Source organism: Naegleria fowleri, assembly GCF_008403515.1.
Source record: "Naegleria fowleri strain ATCC 30894 chromosome Unknown tig34, whole genome shotgun sequence".
NCBI lineage: Eukaryota > Heterolobosea > Eutetramitea > Acrasida > Naegleriidae > Naegleria > Naegleria fowleri.
The window spans coordinates 96,356-115,005 of NW_025407966.1; the positions used below are offsets into that span (position 1 = coordinate 96,356).

At 36.8% G+C, this 18,650-nt stretch overlaps 10 protein-coding genes across 10 annotated transcripts; 5 read left to right on the forward strand and 5 right to left on the reverse strand.

Annotated features, from left to right (window-relative positions):
- Positions 1-1,195: 1,195 nt before the first annotated feature.
- FDP41_003354 (uncharacterized protein) lies at positions 1,196-2,956 on the forward strand (the record flags this gene model as incomplete). The annotated part of the gene is made up of 1 exon (XM_044706649.1): positions 1,196-2,956. One exon carries the CDS (start codon positions 1,196-1,198, stop codon positions 2,954-2,956), a length of 1,761 nt encoding a protein of 586 aa, XP_044562075.1.
- A 183-nt stretch (positions 2,957-3,139) lies between these two features.
- Positions 3,140-4,932, forward strand: FDP41_003355 (uncharacterized protein; the record flags this gene model as incomplete). Its single annotated transcript, XM_044706650.1, has 2 exons — positions 3,140-4,671; positions 4,857-4,932. The coding sequence occupies 2 exons, from the start codon at positions 3,140-3,142 to the stop codon at positions 4,930-4,932; spliced, it is 1,608 nt and encodes a 535-aa protein (XP_044562076.1).
- A 324-nt stretch (positions 4,933-5,256) lies between these two features.
- On the forward strand, positions 5,257-5,712 carry FDP41_003356 (uncharacterized protein; the record flags this gene model as incomplete). The annotated part of the gene is made up of 1 exon (XM_044706651.1): positions 5,257-5,712. The coding sequence occupies one exon, from the start codon at positions 5,257-5,259 to the stop codon at positions 5,710-5,712; it is 456 nt and encodes a 151-aa protein (XP_044562077.1).
- A 323-nt stretch (positions 5,713-6,035) lies between these two features.
- FDP41_003357 (uncharacterized protein) lies at positions 6,036-6,918 on the reverse strand (the record flags this gene model as incomplete). Its single annotated transcript, XM_044706652.1, has 2 exons — positions 6,036-6,625; positions 6,795-6,918. 2 exons carry the CDS (start codon positions 6,916-6,918, stop codon positions 6,036-6,038), a joined length of 714 nt encoding a protein of 237 aa, XP_044562078.1.
- A 172-nt stretch (positions 6,919-7,090) lies between these two features.
- Positions 7,091-9,415, reverse strand: FDP41_003358 (uncharacterized protein; the record flags this gene model as incomplete). Its single annotated transcript, XM_044706653.1, has 1 exon — positions 7,091-9,415. The coding sequence occupies one exon, from the start codon at positions 9,413-9,415 to the stop codon at positions 7,091-7,093; it is 2,325 nt and encodes a 774-aa protein (XP_044562079.1).
- Positions 9,416-9,836: 421 nt separating this feature from the next.
- FDP41_003359 (uncharacterized protein) lies at positions 9,837-10,944 on the forward strand (the record flags this gene model as incomplete). The annotated part of the gene is made up of 3 exons (XM_044706654.1): positions 9,837-10,245; positions 10,372-10,570; positions 10,689-10,944. The coding sequence occupies 3 exons, from the start codon at positions 9,837-9,839 to the stop codon at positions 10,942-10,944; spliced, it is 864 nt and encodes a 287-aa protein (XP_044562080.1).
- Positions 10,945-11,068: 124 nt separating this feature from the next.
- On the reverse strand, positions 11,069-11,904 carry FDP41_003360 (uncharacterized protein; the record flags this gene model as incomplete). The annotated part of the gene is made up of 2 exons (XM_044706656.1): positions 11,069-11,094; positions 11,178-11,904. The coding sequence occupies 2 exons, from the start codon at positions 11,902-11,904 to the stop codon at positions 11,069-11,071; spliced, it is 753 nt and encodes a 250-aa protein (XP_044562081.1).
- A 351-nt stretch (positions 11,905-12,255) lies between these two features.
- On the forward strand, positions 12,256-13,180 carry FDP41_003361 (uncharacterized protein; the record flags this gene model as incomplete). The annotated part of the gene is made up of 2 exons (XM_044706657.1): positions 12,256-12,822; positions 12,917-13,180. The coding sequence occupies 2 exons, from the start codon at positions 12,256-12,258 to the stop codon at positions 13,178-13,180; spliced, it is 831 nt and encodes a 276-aa protein (XP_044562082.1).
- A 196-nt stretch (positions 13,181-13,376) lies between these two features.
- FDP41_003362 (uncharacterized protein) lies at positions 13,377-14,521 on the reverse strand (the record flags this gene model as incomplete). Its single annotated transcript, XM_044706658.1, has 2 exons — positions 13,377-13,757; positions 13,850-14,521. The coding sequence occupies 2 exons, from the start codon at positions 14,519-14,521 to the stop codon at positions 13,377-13,379; spliced, it is 1,053 nt and encodes a 350-aa protein (XP_044562083.1).
- Positions 14,522-14,768: 247 nt separating this feature from the next.
- On the reverse strand, positions 14,769-17,832 carry FDP41_003363 (uncharacterized protein; the record flags this gene model as incomplete). Its single annotated transcript, XM_044706659.1, has 2 exons — positions 14,769-16,973; positions 17,128-17,832. The coding sequence occupies 2 exons, from the start codon at positions 17,830-17,832 to the stop codon at positions 14,769-14,771; spliced, it is 2,910 nt and encodes a 969-aa protein (XP_044562084.1).
- Between the last annotated feature and the right edge of the window lie 818 nt (positions 17,833-18,650).

Here is an 18,650-nt window from a genome sequence, read left to right on the forward strand (position 1 = left end):
CCGTTGAATTCTTACTCGAAAACTATGGAATTTTCAGTGGCATCCTTTGCTTCTTCAACATGATCTCCATTCACCCTCGCAATGAAATAGTGAAATATCCAAATTTGTGTTGGACTTGAAAGTACGTTTATGGAGACCTTGACATGTGTAATTGCACGAGAGTTGGAGAAAAACTCTCCTCGATCTCGTTTGATTCCAAATGGTGAACACAACCACACTTGAGTCGTCCTTGTAGCCTCAATTTTGTGAAGCCTCAACATTAAGATTTCGAACAATGTTGGAATTGGAAAGGTTCAGAATACAACCAATTCCTTCTCTTAACTAACCAACGGATTGTTGTTTGGGTGATTACTCATGTACTTCCAAATATGTTTCCAAATAGTTCCATTATCATCATTAACACCTCTCACACACAACAATTTTAAATTGTGTGTGAGACAACATTGGTGTTGTTGTTGTGCACCATGTAAGAGGATTCATGATGAGAGAGGCCAAACAAGAAGATTCATGAAGCTTCTTCTTGTCATGAATGGACAGATTCCTTCTGAGAAATTTGTGCGAGAAATTGTGAAATGTCAATTCGGAAAGTAGACATTTTGGAGAGAGAGGATGATCAACAAGTTCTGGAAAGCAATGAGCAAACAGACTTACCCACTACTACCCCACCAACAACATGAAATTTCAAATCTCAGTACAGTGAAACAACCCGAGATCTTATTTGAATAATCATCCATAAGGACTGTATACAAATTTACAGTTTGAAAGTAGAGGTGGATCATCTCTTTCTCCTCTAGTTGGTGAAGTCTCTCATCACGATGATGATGATCCAAATTTGAGAAATCATTCAGATCTTGAATATATTGATCAAATTGGTTCCGATAGTGTATCATCCACTTTCCTGGTCCATTCCTTCTTCTTAACACTTCAACTCGTGTTTACCTGGCTGGCCTATGGCACATAATGGTGTGTTGGTTGCTCGTCATTCGGTTGGGGTAGAAGAGGCTTTAAATTTTTCAATTTTCCAAATTTTCCTGTAGCGAAACACTACTCTTCAATGCAATGGAAAGGAAGGCTAAGAAGGCATAATAAGGGAAGAACCATTCGTTGTTGTTGTTTCCGAACACAAGTCAGGAGGCTGGCTTTTTCATGATGAGGAGGACATTCAACAAAATATATGATTTCCCAATCCGAAAAAATGTCTTCACAATCCAAAGCACCCAAAACATTCAAATCGTTGCAGAAAGTTGGAACTTCATTGACGAAAACCTCTTCTTCTTCCTCGGAACAGGCTTCTACTACTTCTAAAAAAACCAAAACTTCATCATCGAGCAGTAGTAGTAATACCACAACAACGAATAAATCAACAATTACAAAACAACAACAGGGATTGAAGAGAAAACTTTCCGATACAACTCTGCTAGAAGAAGAAACTGAAAATCAAGAAACATCTCCATCCTCCATTCAACAATCTAATAATAATGATTCAACCGGAGAACAACAACAACAGCCAAACAAGGCTGATTCATCAGTCATTGATACCTCAGTTACATTCGCTTCACTCGGGCTCTCTCAAGTCTTGTGTGATACTTTGAAAGATATTGGTTACAAACATCCAACTAAAATTCAAAGAGAAGTAATTCCAGTGGCTATTAAGGAGGCTTATCATGACGAAGAAACAGGCTTTACCAAATATAATGATATTATTGGAATTTCGGAAACTGGTTCTGGAAAAACCGCTTCCTATGTGCTTCCAATTTTAGAGCGATTGCTACAATTGAAAGGAGATCCTTCTCCTTGCTCTGCTCTCATCTTGGCACCCACCCGAGAATTGGCAACACAAATTCAATATCATGTAAATGCACTAGGAAGTAAGATTGGTATTACATCAACCACTCTCATTGGAGGAACTACAATTGCAAATGACTCTCTTCGATTCAAGAAGAATAGATATCATGTTGTGGTTGGAACTCCTGGCAGAGTTTGTGATTTGTTGCAATATGGAAAGAGTAACTTTAATTTGAATCATACTCGATTTTTAGTTTTGGATGAGGCTGACAAAATGTTGGGAAGCGAATTTGACAAGTGGCTGACCGCAATTTCTGAAAAATTGAAGAGAAAACAATGTACAGTTTATTTATTCAGCGCTACCATGACCACAAAAATTGACAAACTGCTCAAGTTGCATCAAATGACAAATCCTGTAAAGATTCAAGTGACTAGCTCGAAATATCACACGGTCGATACTCTCACTCAACAATATTTACTTGTGCCTGAGAAGTATAAGGAACAATATCTCGTGTACTTGCTCAATGAAAATCCAGGCAAGAGAATTTTAGTGTTTGCAGGACAAAATGCAACATGCATCATGTTGAGCATCATGTTACGATCATTGAAATTCCCAGCCGTACCACTTTCGGGCCATATGGATGAAACACATCGACAACATTGCCTCAGAAAGTTTATTAGTGGAGATCGTCCAATTCTAGTCGCAACTGATATCGCTGCTCGTGGTTTGGATATTCCTCTCGTTGAAATTGTTATTAACTTTGATATTCCAGCACACTCTAAAGAATATGTTCATCGTGTAGGAAGAACTGCCAGGATTGGAAATCAAGGTCTTGCCATAACATTTGTTACACAATACGATTTGCAATATTTCCAAAAGATTGAAGCCTTAATTGAAAAGAAGATGGATGCCTGTCCTGTCAATAAGGAAAATGCAATGCTTCTAACGAACACAGTGTCAAAAGCTGTTAAATTAGCTAAAAAGAAAATGTCAGACATGGAGAAGGGCGATTTACCCGTACAGAGCGATGAATTCACTGAAGAAGAGGAAGTTTTGAATAATGCCATTCGATCCTTAGCCTCCAAACGAGAGAATGCCGGAAAAAAGAAAGGTGGTGGTAGCTCAGGAGGACCAGGTAACCTCAAAAAGAAACGAAAAGAGCAAAAGTAATGTGATACCATAATTAAAGAAGATCATTTTTGATGATGACTTGCATTTAGCCTTCCATGAATAATAAACAGCAGCGCATAATAGGACATGATCGAGGAAGAAACAATTATTGCTATTATCCGTTTGTCCAACTCTTTTGAAAGAAACCTTATCATAATCTTCCATCAACAACAACAACAAAAAATGCAAACACAAGATGGAGGAGGAGGCTTGAATCGTCGTCGTTCCACATCATCATCGACCGAGAAGGATGATGATGAACAGACTCGATCCGATGAATTTCCTCTCTCGGAAAAGAAGAGAACCTCCACACAAACAGAGCCAAATACATCATTGACCACTCTTGCAAGTGAATGGTATCCAACATTCCGAAAATTGTATTTTCTTGCACTCTTGATTTTGACAATCTTTTGTGGCTATAAACGATTACTAAGCAAGGAATCGGATGCTTTTAAAACAATAGCCATCAAGTTAGATGTTTTTGTAAAGAATATTCTACTCTTGGTGCTTGCTACGAGTGCCTCCTGGTTCACCACTTCTCAACTCTTGAATTACATATTTCCGAAATTCAATTCAATCTTGCGAGAAAAATCAACTCTTGGAACACTTTTTATTTATTTATTAATTTATTTGAATATAGCCATGTATTTACAAACATTTTCAAACATGAATGGAAGGATGGGCAACTGGATATGGAGATGTTTGGTTTCGTATGCAAGTGGATTTTGGCAAATGACATGCATGTTTTTCTCCCTCTTTATGGGACTGTTCTATTTTCCATTGTATTTAACAACGAAGAGAGTGGAGAGAATCGCTCACATTATCAAAACAATCCTTCTTGCCATTGTTCTTGTGTTGTGTCTATTTGGTTTATTCCACACTTTGAGCGAGAGAGAAGTCATGAGATACACACTCGATGTGTCATCATCCATGAAGAGCAGCAAGAATGTTGTGAAAATTATTCCAATTAGTGATGTACATTTGGGAATATATATGGGCGTTCAAGATTTGCAAAAACTTTCAATGGAAATCATTTCTCTCGTGAAGAAAGATCCTGACAATACTCTTGTTTTATTCATGGGTGACTTTTTCACATTTGAATCTGAATTTAATGTCGCTTATGAGGATGCAATTTATGAAGGACTGAAACCACTTTCACAATCGTATCACGATAAGGTTTATGTAGCTCTGGGTAATCATGATTATGATCTCATCGATCATGTGTTGCATCAACTTGAAAAATTGAAATTCAAGGTGTTGAGAGACGAATCTTTGTATTTGAAGGACAAGAGCATTCAATTAATTGGATTTAATTTTGCATTCAAAAATGCAGAGCAAGCAACTAGAGCCGTCGTGAAGAAGAGTTTACAACAAGATTCCAATGATCATCATCTCGTCAAACTACGACTTTTATTATTACATCATCCAAGTCATTTTCAATATGCTGCATCAGAGTTAAGTGAACATCATCACCACCACCATTCGTCAACCGTTCCATCCATTACTTTTAGTGGACATTTTCATGGAGGTCAATTCTCTGGAAGAAAATTCTTCAAGAATTTAAAAACTGGATTTGTGAATGCAGTTTTGGGAGCTCCAGATTATGCATGGTATATTTTTGATGAGAATCAACACAAGGTGACACAAACTCATTTTGAAGAAAATACGAAATTGGTCTCTCAAAATGTGTTTACTCCACGATTATATGTTGTAAGGTGAGTGTATTTGTATTTGGATACGATTCATATGAATATAATATTTATGGAATTACAAATGATTGCAACAATGATCATGATTTTATTTGGATTTTGAAATACATTGCATTTCACTTGTCAATAACATCAACAACAATATTAATTATTACAATTTTTAATAACAACAATAACAACAACAATAACAGTGGAACTGGATTCTATGGCCCTCCCCTAAGAATTGGAACCATCAATGAACTTCCCTACATTCAAGTGATTTATTAAGAGATATATTCCCTCAATCCCAATTTGGAAATATTCAACAAAAAAAATAATTTAAAAAAATCTTTCATCATCATGAGTCGGCAAATGCATGTCATTCTTCTTCTTTCCATCATCATCCTCTCTCATCGCAATAACAGCAGCAACACTTAATCATGTCGAGTCCACAACAAGAATCACGACATCAACAACAACAACAACCATCGATGCTCTTCTCGTCACCACTTTCACACGTGCCAACAATGACACTCTCCCATTACTCTCTTCATGTAATGCTTCGGTCTTGGCTCGAATGCCTGGTGGATTCAATTCACAGTCCTCATTAAGATGGATTCCACCATTCAATCCATATCTGGAAATGCTCAAGCTTATGACTCGAAAAATCTCTTGTATTATGATTCAGTGACAACTTTGAAGGGAGTTTATTATTATTGTTTTGACATGTTGCAGAAAAAGCTTGTCCACATGTCTCCAGTACCATTCTCGTTGGATAATGCAGAATTTGATGCAAGTGAGAATCGACTGATTGGATTAGTGGATGATGTTTTTGCTTATTTGGATTTGGAGAGTGGAAAATTTGTGAGAATTCCATCATTGAATTTTTCACGTATTGGCTTTCGTCAATTGGGAGCTTCTGCCATTTCGAGTGATTCAAGATATTACTTTGTGTTTTATGAGAATCATCAAGCAGAGTCATTCTTTGTGAGGGTGGATTTAAAGACTCTGTCGTATCGAGTGAATCAAGTGTATGATTTGATTGGAACGATGATTTATATTCCTTAGAATAATATATGAATTCATTGAAATAAAATGATGTTGATTTCTGAATGAACATTTCAGGTGAATGTGTCACGGATATGGCGTGTGTTTTCTTCCGATAATTCATCCACAACATTCAAAGTAGGAAGGGCCCTTATGGAGCTTTTGAAATTTCCAAGATGTTAAATGATAACCATTATTTACAAAATAATCCACGAATACTAATCCCAAAGTGTGTCATAACTATTGTCCAAAATTTTTCTCATATTCAGAGGCCAATTGTTGTTAAGGCTTTTCATCATGAATCGCCTTTGGCTACATGGCTGGTTGTCGCAGTTAGTTTCCTATTACTGGTTTGAGCCAGGTTTTTTCTCGCTAATTTCTTTCATCCAGTCATCAAAATTTTGAAGTGTTTTTCGATTTTCGTACCATTGCAACAAATTGTTCGAAACATTCTTAAGACTATCCAAATGCTTGATACAAGCATAAATGACGGCAACAATCGCCATTATGTACAATCCTATCACAACTTTTCCAGCATGATTTGTATTGGTATCGCAATAAGTGATTACTTCCATATCGTCTTCGACATTTGTTCTGCATGCATATCTCACAAAGTAGTCTTTGGGTACAAACCATCGCAACCATAAATTGGATCGATATACCTTGTCCAATGGACTTTCTTTGTTGTGAATACTCTTCTTATCATACTTGACAGAGACCAAGCATTGAGAACAATTCAAAATTGGAAGATATTTGTATTTTCCGGTTAAAGTACCACAAGCAACTGTGGATTGAAGTTGAGGAAGTTTTGTGTAGTTAATTATTCCCTTTGCTATCAATGGAAAGAGAAAAAACTTCATCGGATAGGCAAAATTAATCTTGTTCTTCACCAACAAGTCCATTAAATTGGTTCCTTTGGGGACATTTCGTAAGACTATTTCATCAAGATTTTCCAGTAATCAACATGTTCAAAATCAATCCTCACATGATCAATGAATCATTCATGAAATACATTCATTAAATCATAGTCCGCATAATATTTACGTTATTGCCCACGGTCATGATGAGAATTTCCGATCATTACGATGAAAATAAGAACATACTTTTCTGTCCCACTCGGACCGTACAATATTTCTTCTCTCGTGTTGATTTGTTGGGTGAAGAAGATGATGAGGAAGAAGATGAAGACGATGAAGGCGTTGTTGAATTATTTTGAGTCGTCGACATTTTTTTTAATAATTTTGTAAGTAATTTGCGGTCAAATTTTTACAGTCTTTTACGAAAGCATGATTTCATTTGGCATGTGAATCGCTAGAGTTGAAAATATTGTGTCATCTTAGTGGTGTCTCTTTTGTAAAGAATTAACAATTCGAAACACCATGAAATATTAGAACATCATTTACTTGCGAATGGTGACCACTTGTTCAATGTCCGTACTGAGAACAATGTGAAGAGAATTCTCAGGATTTTGCTGATATTGTTGTTTGAGATATCGCAAAGCAATCCACATTTCACGACCATTTTTCTTGGCTGCTGTTTCGATTGGACCCAATGATGATGATTCAGAGCTTGTGGAGTTGTTTGTGGCAGTAGGCTGATTGGCGCCTGAAGTGGTGGTAGTGGCTCCCTGATTCAAGGTGGTTGGAGTGGTAGTGGCGGTACCTTGTGGTTTTTTAGTGTTGTTGTTGTTGTTGTTGGAGGTACCTTGTTTTGTGCCTTTGGTTGCTTGTGGTTGAGGTGGTTTTTCTGGTTGTTGCAAAAACACGGGTTGAAGAATGGCGCTCTCTGAGGCGAGAATATTCTTGTCAATCATGACATTTAAATTTGTCTGAATTAAATTTAACCATTTCACATGTTGATGTTTGTGAAGACATCTGAATAGAGACATGATTGCATTGTTTCCAAGTGTGTTGTAGCTGAGATCTAAATGCGTGAGAGAAGTATTATGTTCCAATGCCTTAGTAATGGGTTGTAGACCTTCCTCATCGAATCGGTTGTGTGAAATATTCAGAACGCACAATGCATCACTTTCTGAAATAAACTGAGATAAGAGTTTGCAATGTTCATTATTGAGTCCAATCCAAGAAAGATTCAACTCTACGAGAGAGTTATTTGATTTTAGTCCAAGCAGCATGCTTGAAATTCCTTGTTTTCGAAGAGAAGTCCATGACAAATCCAAACGTCGCAGACGAGTCGTTGCCAATAAATGTCCTAAAGTTTGTCCTGAATGATCAGTAAAATCGTTTGATGAAATGTCAAGGTATGTTAGAGTGATATTATCGTTTAACCCTTCGACAATGTACTTCAAGTGTTGGTCTGTGAGGTGATTATCGTGCACAATAAAGGATTCTAAAACAGAATTCTTCTTGAGGAGGTTGAGCATAGCCTGGCTACATTCATCCGGTGTTTCTGAGCCACCAGCTCCAGCGGTTGCACTGGTGATTGTACTCGATAACGAAAAAGAAGAAGCACCACCATTCTCTGTATGTGTACCATCGTTTGAGGACGAGATATTAATGACAGACATGGCTAAATTTCCTGAATTGATCAATGCAAGTTTGTTATCTGAAATGTCCAAATGTTTTAGAGTGGTATTCTTTCGCAGTGAGGTCACAAGATCGGTAAAACCAAGCGACGAAATATTATTATCAGCCAAAGTTAATGTTTGAATGACATTATTAAGTCTCAACATGGAGCTAATCGCCTGAACACCCTTATCTCCAAGAGTAAGGTGAGAAAGGTCAAGAGTTTTGTGATTAAACTTCTCAATAATGGACAAAACTGGAAAATTAAAGAAGGAAAAGTTATCACATCTCTCAAGAAAAGCGTCAACTCCACTATGCACTGGAGGGGCATCGACTGCATTGCTACTTTTTCTGTTCTTTCGACGACGAGAGGTGGCATGAGCAGAGCCAATTTTTCTCTTGTATTCATATTCCTCATCGGCCTTCTCTTCACTCATTGTTTCTGCAATCTCAGATTGGCTATATCGACTCGATGGAATGGGCGAGTTTTCATCCAACACAATGTCCATTCTGCCCAATATGGATTCATAGTTGGCCTCTTGTTCGGAAATGGACTCTGCAAAGAGTCTCGTATTGGCCAACTCGTGAGATAAGGAGTTCAATTCCTCAATTTCCTGATCCAATTCTCGTGCAATCATATCCTCAATATTTCCATCCCCTCCTTCCAAGAGCAAATTTTGTTTTTTCATTCGATTTTGTCGATTCAACTCTTCTTGGGCAATTTGATCGAGTAAGGAGATGGAACGAGTGGCTTGTTGAAAATCCAATCTCCTCTCCAACTCTTCTGAAAAACTAACCTCAGTAGCTTTACGTGCAGAAATTAAACCTGCAATACTATCCATGACTTCTCTTCGGATTTCATGATCGTTGTCATCATTGAAAGCCGGTGATCGGGTTGGATCAAAAACTTGATCAGAAACTGTATTGCTACGGGAGGACTTTAATGATGATGAGGAGGAGGGTGTTTTTAGGAGGTGATGATGATTCTCTGTTGGATCGTTCTTTGGTGGATCATCTACAACGATCGGAGAAAGCAGAGAAAGATCTCTAATCGTTCCTGTTTCATCTTCCTCAATTCGGTTCTCAAGTAAAAGATCTTGTCGGGTACTTGGAGGAGGTAAATCAATATCATCCTCACGGAAACTCGTCTTGTTTAATCCCGACAAATCATTTTCTATGGCTCCAGAAGATGTATTCATCATCATTATCCTACTGTCTCACGTGATTGTGGAATAGTATTAAATCTTTATGTATACTCGAGTAAATATTTGGAGAAATTCTTAGTGTTGTTTGGTTGAAGAGCAACAATCACAACAATCCTAAACAAAGAAAACAACTTTTTGAGATTTAATTTTTTGAGTGATTCACTCGACATGATGGCACAACGCGCCAAATTTGACTGTAAATTGATCATGATGATCCAAATCTCTTTCACAACAACCAATGACACGTCTATCCAATACCTGTCAATATCTTTTAAAACAGAGGATCATGAATGAATGAATGATCATTGGAGGATCAATTAATTGCATATTGAAACAAATTTTTGTTTCTAAAAAAAATTTGTGTAACGGTTTTTTGTAGCGGCACCCAAAAAGCCTTTGCGTTGAAAGTACTTCAATGTCCAAAGCCATCATGAAGATGAGTCAAACATCAAAATCTCTCAAAAACAAGATCTTGATTCCATCCACGATTCATACTAGTTCTCCTTCTGCTGTCTGTTATTCGACGACAACGACTAGTAGTAGTAATGGCAGCAGAGGTTTCAAATTCTCAAAACGTTATCCTCTCACTCCGAGTGAGAAGATCATCAAATATGTCATTGGTGAGAAGGGAAAGAACATCAATGAAATTCAACAAAGGTCTCAATGTCGAGTGAGTATTGAAGAAAATAGTCGAGGTGTTGTGATTGGAGGAGAGAATGAACAAAGTGTCCAATTCGCTTGGAATTTAATTGAAGAGACTTTGCGTGATTTTGGATGGAGATTTGATCGCCAACGACAAACGTTTTATGAAATTCAATCAGAAGGTGAGTTGCAGCGTCAAGATGGGTTGTTGAACTCTTGAATTTTAATGCCACACACATCATTGTGGACACCTGTCAATTTTGCACAAAATATCAACATACTCATGAATTTAACAAAATCAATGGTAGCGCAAAAACTCTTTGCTGAGCTTGAGAAAAACATTGAAAAAGAGGCGTCTCTCATGGCAGAATGCTTTTCCAAGTCACAAAAAGCCTTCAAACAAGACAAAAAAGAGGAAGCAAAAGCTTTAAGTGAAGAAGGCAAAAAACATCAAGAATTAATGCAAAAGTACCAAAACCAATCTTCGGAGGAAATGCTGAAATTCATGTAAGTTCAAATAGTATTTGGGGGTTCTTGCGTTACAATGTCATGCTTAATTGAATGATGATTACAACACGCCTCTCATTATCACAACTTGGATGCACATTTAAATACATACTAAAAGTAATAAGAATAATCCCGTAGATGTTTTGGATCTGCATTGCCAATATTCTCAATTTGTTCTGGATATTGTGATACATCGAATGAGTGAGCTTAAAAAGAAGGGTTGCAAGCAATTTACAATTGTTCATGGAGCAGGAAGTCACTCCGATAAGCGAGGACCAAAAATCAAACCAATCATTATAAATTATTTGAAGAATAACCGTGTGGATTTTGAAGAGGTCAATAGTGGTCAAATCCGAGTGACTCTTTGTAAATGATCATAATTTTGATGGCGTTTGCATCGCCGAATGAGTCATCACTTGATAGCATTTCATGATTAGGTGAATAAGAAAAATTTAATCTACAGAAACAGCTACAGTGTCAACAACACGCAGTATAGGATTATTGTTCTAAGGCTTTTTCAATATCTAACAAAATGCAAAGTTAGGAAGGAATAATGCATGAACAAATCGATCATTTCACAATTCGTTGAAAAGTTTCACTAACCTACCTTTGACGATCGAAGATGGAGTGGTGGTTGGAGCATATCTAGCAATCACATTACCGTTTTTATCAATCAAGAACTTGGTAAAGTTCCATTTGATGGCAGTTGTTCCCAATAGACCATGTGGTCCCTTTTCTTTCAAATATTGATACACAGGATGAGTGGAGGCACCATTCACATCCACTTTCTCCATCATTTTAAATGTCACATTAAATTTTGATTTTGCAAATTGACACACTTGTTCATTCGAACCTGTTTCTTGATTGAATGAATTACTGGGAAAGGCAATAACTTCAAATTTTCCACTCTTTCCATACGTATCATAGAGTTGTTGCAATTCTTCAAATTGTTTCGTAAATCCACAACTACTTGCCGTGTTTACAATCAGACACACTTTTCCTTTCAAATCACTCAATAGATATTCCGAGCCATGAATATCCTTGGCAGTCAATTCATACAAAGAACCATTCGTACATGATTCATTATTCGCTGATGTTTTGTTTGCTGTTTGATTCATTGTTGTGGTGGTTAAATGGATGTTACATGCCACACAACGATGGTAATTCTTCATATTACATTGAGATTGATCGGAAATGGTGTTCATTAAGGTAACATGATTACCATAATTCCACGATGAGGATAGATTTTTGTTTTTAAATAGAGGTGATGAGGATAGATTTTGATTCTTGATCAAAGATATCCTCATCATCGGAAGGAAGGATCGAATTTTCATTGTTGATGATGATCCAAAATTCATCAGGGAAGTTCAAAACAATTAATTTACAAAATCTTGTTTCAAATCTTTCCAAATCCCAATCAATGTTAGATATTCTAATCTACTCTGCAATCAAATCCTCTCTCTCTCTACAAAGTGTGAAGCATATAATCGAGCAATTCAAAAAGAGTCTCCGATTTTGTTTCAAATCAAAAGAATGCGTGCGAACAAATTTTTTCAAAAAAAAATTCTCTAAAAAAGTTTTGTTTTTTTGAGTTTCAGCATATCCTCTCAATCGGAACATCTCGGGATCTTCTCTTCTTATCGATTCAAACTATTCTTCGGAAGTGTAGTATACTTCTACTACAGATGGATTTTGATAAGGCAGCACAAAAATTAAAGGAAAAAGGAAATACTCATTATCAACGGAAAGAATATTTACAGGCCATTAAAAACTATCAAGAAGGCTTTTCCTATACCAATGATAGTGATCCCTTTTTCAAGACGAACATTGCATTGTGTTTTATTAAATTGATGCAGTATGAACAAGCCATTGAGGAATGTAAAGTGGCAATTAAATTGAACCCTAAATTTGTTAAGGCTTATTATTTGATGGGAGAGGCTTATTTGCATACAATGCATTATGATGATGCAGAGAAGGCTTTTTTGAAGGCTGAGGTTTTGGCAAAGGAGTTACATAATACATCGAGTTCAATGTTATTGAGTATTTATAAGGGAATTGATCAATCACGAGCTAGAAAATATGAAAAACAAGAACAGGAACGTCAACATGTGGTGATTGAAATGAAGAAATTTGTGGGAAAGTTGATGCGAGAGAGTGAGAAAAAACAAATGTCTGACTCGGAGAGAGAGGAATTTAATTTGAAACAATTTCAATTAGAATCGTTTTTTGATCAAAATATTCATCCACCTAAGGTTAGTGATTTGGTTGACTGAAAATTTGGTTGTGGTTGACTAATCGTTCATCAATAATGGTGACAATCATGCATTTTGAATTCAAATTAAATAGGAGTTGGAAGTACCTGACGTGCTATGTTGTAAAATTACATTTACCATCATGAGAGATCCAGTCGTGACGCCCTCAGGAATTTCCTATGAACGATCAGCAATTTTAAAACATTTAAAAGACAATGGATTGTTTGATCCTGTCACACGAACACCTCTTTCACCAGAACAATTGTATCCTAATTTAACTTTAAAAGAAATTATTGACGATTGGATTCGAAAGTATCCATACACAATTACGGAAGATCATTATTATTCCATTGATTAATCATGAGCCTCAATGAATCAATGACTGCGCCAAGATATACTGTACAAAATGTCTATTCTTGTCACAAACTCATTAAAACAGAATAATTTATTGAAAGTTATAATTCTTCGAGAAGTGTCATTTCATGCTATTCGAAATTCTGTTGCAATTTTGGAATTCATGCACCAGAACTCACACTTTGTTTTTCTTGTCTTTATTATTGCCCACTTATTAAAATCAAACCTCTAAACTCTGGAAACACACTTCGAAGACGAACCTCTCCAGTCTCATTATCCACCGCTGACTGCACCTCAATTCGATACCAACTTCCATGAATGGGCACACAATCGAGAATGTGTCTTAGGGCAGGAGATGAGTGAACGACTTGAGCCAATGTCAACAATGCAATGTAACATTCGGGAGAGACACCAACCCACATGGATTTCAAATCTCCTTGTGTGAAATGATAGGGACTATCTTGAGATATCTTATTGAATTGAACTTGGACAAAATCCGGTGTGAGTTGTTGATCCCTTCGAACACTAGCAGAGATGGAATCAAATCCTCGTTCATTGTAGACTGAGTCGTCATAATAATACTAATAGAAGTACCCAGCATCAGTGGTGTGACAGTGTAATTACAAATTAGGATTAGGTTCAACTCTCCGACAATGTCACCTCACACACTTACCTTAAACCAATAATGATATCCAGAAACTTTTTGCTTATTTCTCTCTCCAACCACACAATGTTCAAATCCTGATAAATCTGGATTATTGAAATTCAAAGGATATTGTTGGAACCACATATTCAATAAGAATGATTTCAATGAAGGTGATACACCGCTTTCTGCTGTCATTCTCATGCTCTCATGCTCTCCCTCTTCGTCATTGATTCTTTTAATCAAACCAATTTGTTTCAAATAGGCTCCCAATAATTGAATGCATCGCGTCTGCAAAATTCCATCCAAAAATTCATCAATTTCAATCGCTTCTTGTTCTGTATTGGTTTCTCTCAATCGTTGATCTTCTTTATAATTATCAAATAATGTTGCAATGAGAGAATAGGTTCGAGTTTGAGGCAATCGAGATTTTAAAAATTCACGAGGATTGGTTTTCACATAGCTTTGTAATGAGGAATGGTACTTGTACAAATTGAACAAGTGATGTTGATTTGAATTGATTTGACTCAACACGAGACATATATATGGAGTATAGTATTCACCAGGTTTTGAAGGAAGAGCATTGAGAGGTGTGATGCGATTCACGTCGGCCTGCCAAATTTCATCGAAGAGTTTCTGAGGATCTAACAAACCACCTCCGTGAGTGGCGAGAGTACTCGGTAGAATGTTGGTGAGAGACATGGTTTTTTCAAAGGTGTTGATTGATCATTAAAATGTGTGTGGTATGAAAATGGTTCAATGAAGTTTGGTAACTAGATTTGGTATTGATACTTTTTAGGAAATATGTCAAAGAATAACGACCAATGTACCACTGTGCTTGTTCATCAACAACATGTTAAGGTATTAGAATATTGTATTACAAGTCTCTTTCATAATACTTTCAAGAACAATAATTTAGAGTAATAATAATTGAAAATGTTCATCCATATTACTTGGTCTTTTTCATTTGTGATAGTTTTGAAAATAAATTCTTCTTTTCGGAAATACCCTTAATCAATACTTCACGGTGTAGTTGACCAATGACTCGACCATTCCACAATACAAATACATCGTCCAATCTCAATTGTGAGAACAACAAGTGAGCAATAATAGCAGGTGTATCCTCGGCAATACTGATTTGACAAGTGTCATAATCCAATCGGATGGGTTGTCTCTTCTTTTCTTGAATGACTTCCATTTCAGGTGAAGCAGTCTCTTCGAGTTCAATAGCAGAAGATTGAGCACTGCTGACACTATCTACTTGGCCCTCGGTAGTGTCACCTGTTGTGTTATTCAATGCATCGATACCAGTAATTTGTTCAATTTTTTGGAAAATTTCATTGCCCTCTTCCTCTTCGTGGGCTTGCTCGATGTTTTCAGCTTGACCGACATAATCCTTAAATCCAATAAATTCATCAAAAATGTCATAGAAATAGTTGGATGTGGTCACAGGCTTGGAAATACCTTGCTTGATCTCGTCAAGTGATAACTCTGGTAAATTGTCAAAATCAATAGTTGTGGATGAAGGCGCTTGTTGTTCATCTGTTGTCATGACAATAGTGGGAGTGTTTTGATTATTTGATTTTGCCAGCTCTTTTTGTCTTTGAGCTTCCAATTGTAAGAATAGTTTAGACAACTCTTCCTTCTTTGTGTCGTAAAGAGTTCTCAACTGAATGACACTCACGACTCCAAGTAACACTAAATCCTTTTTCGTGTTGACAACAGGGAAAGTCTTGGGAATAGCATCTTTGGATTCGAATATTTCTTCCAATTCATTGAAGGTCGTTTTTTCTTCCAAAATAATCATTTTTTCTACATTGGTCATGATATCTCTAACTTTCATGTCTTCACTATCAGTTTTAGTTTCCAGGAGAGCTGGCCATCCTCTCAGCTTAATTTGAGCATCGTACGCAGAATAGTAGAGGGCTCTTGAAATTTTCACAGCAATCAAACTAGCTAGACATGCCGGCCAATGAATTCCCATACCTGCAATTTCTAAAAACATGAAGACTGTACTGAAAGCTTGTGTGGCACTTGCTGAAAGCGCTAAGCCGCCTACGAGAGCATATGCTCCTGGACGAATATAGGAATAGGTCTTTTCTGTATCAGCAATAGCCGACCAACCATCAGGAAGTGCAAAGGCAAACAATTCTCCCCAAAATCTTCCAATACCTGCGCCCATAATCAGTAATGTTACGTAGATACATGTTGGAAGTGGTAACGAGACAGAGAGAGGTGAAAGAATCACACGAACGAGAATGAAGAGTGCCAAATTCTTGAACACTTCAGCATAGTACTCGTAAGGCATTGTGTCCATACTGGACTCACTGATTTTGTCAGAGAGTGCGGCAGGAATCCATTCACCTTGGGCACCGTTTTCTTTTAGTAAGGGTTTGTTCATCATCAAATCTTCAATGAGTTTTCCTGGTGAGAGTGACATGAATTTTCCAATCACGGTTGGATAAATCAATATGGATGTAATAATGCAAATGATGACTGACCATAAAAATTGAGTTTGGACAAATGTGAGAGGATATTTGAGGAATTTGAATTTGCTCTTTGGATCCTCAATGTTAAAATGCTTTCTTCTAAAGAAGAGGAAATATCTTCGACCAATTTTGTTTCGGAGCCACAACAATTTCTCATTCAAGAATGTAAATAAAACTCCTAATAATCCCATAATAATTCCTAAAAATCCAAGTGAAAGGAAGTCCATCACTGTAAATGATGGTACGTCCAAATTAACATTATAAACAGGAACTAATAAAATTGAATGCTCTTGCCACGTGTGCAACAAACGTGACACATAGGCAGCAATGAGAGCTACATAAAAATTCTTCAAATAGTTACGCAAACTGTAATACGTTCCGACTGCCTCCAATGCGAACAAGACACCACCAGCAGGTGTACCAAACACGGCTCCAACTCCAAGAGCACATCCACAACCAATTAATTGCACACGAAGAGTCTTATTCTTTCTCATAGCACGAAAAGGTTTGAGCTTTAAAAGATTGTCTGCTAGAGCTGCACCAATGGCAATCATACCACCCACTTTACCAGAGAATAATCCAGACCCTACTACACATGGTACTCCTACCATCTTTACCAACAGATTTTTTAAACTCAGCGGTTCTTTCAAGCTATCCACACCAGTCTATGTGTGTTTTCAAGAGCAGAAGACATGTTTCGAACATTCATTATAAAAAGTGTTATGAGTTGACATTAAAATCAATGCATTCCGTAGAATTAACATACAACAGTAATATAATGAATATTGACAACACATTCAATGTGGTGGACAAACTTACCAAAATTGCTTTCACCGAAGGAATTCCACTTCCTTCAGCAATTGGAGAGACCCATAAAGTCAGTAATACTGAAAAAATCACAAAAGCCAAGTTATATAAAATCCAGACAAACATTTTCAATGATGGAGATGCATCAACCATTCCTTCAATCATTGAGTCTCTTCCAACAAAAATATAGTCCACTAAAGTGTCCAAACAAAATCCAATCATTCCTCCCAAAACTCCTAAAACAGTTAAAAAGGTCCACACAAATTCCATTTCAGAAAAACCACCAAAAAACGACGTTCTCTCCAAAATTCTGTGGTTTTTTCGAATTCTATTTTCCACATCTGAAGACTCTCTCAATAATCGGAGCACATCCATCGTGTGTAAACTCTTTGCATTGGAGGAATAGGAAACTGTGGATAATTCTTCCTTCTTACTCTTCTTTCGTTGAGTGAGTAGTTGAGAAGCAGATTTCAAAATAGGCTTGTGATTGGGTAGCATGGTGCTCGATATTATTGGACGTTCAGCCTGCTCTTCCAACATGACCATGGTTCCTCCTTCATGAAGGGTGGAAAAGGAGGCTTTTTCTCCTTCCTCATCATCATTCTTTTGTGTGAGTGGTTCCGAGAAGGAGACGGAGTTGGTTTTTGATCGAGTGGTACTACTGGCATCCTCAACCATCTCGGATGATGATGGCCGAATATTAGAGGTTGCAATCATATGATTGTTGTTATTCACCATAAAGAATTATAAAGTCCAAATGATGATTCAGTATTCAATAATGATATTATGATGATGGTGATGATGATTCAGGATGTGCCACAAGAGCAAATTCGGATCACCTCCAGCTGAAAGAGAAATTTGTGAATTTTTTTTAAAGTGGGTAATGAAAACGGATAAAGCAACCGCTACAAATTTGGATCGTCATAACAATATTTGATAATCAACAATTTTCATTCTTGTGGATTTAGATGTGAATACTCTTTGGTTTGAAGTCGAGTATCCACATGCGATAAACAGGAGCGTGTGAAATCTTTAATCTCAAATTTTTCACTCAAACTTTTGAAACATCCTTGTTGCAAATCGAAACACAATTATTAAGGGATATCTTGGAGGATTTGTTATTGAGAGAAGTGACGACTTGTGAAGTTTCTAAAAGTTGGTAATTTAATCCAAGTTGAAGGTGAAAGAAGAATTTGAAAAATTAGTGAATCCAAGAAAAATTGCAGTCAAATACAATTAAATGATGTCATCATCATTCATTTCGAAAGGAGACGTTCCCTTTTTAAAGGATTAAAACCCACGACCATGATGATATGATTGATATCAGTAATAATAGATGGTAATGTTAGAACTCTGTATATTGAGGAAAAAACGAAAGAAGTCATGAATTTACTTTTGTAAGGACCAAATTGATTTAAAACAAGAACAGAATTGAAGTGGCAATGTTCTTCTTGAAGCGAAAATACAAGAAATGAATGGTCAGTTTGAGAAGAACCGTGTGAAAGTTTCTGGCACATTTTTGGTAATCGTAAACT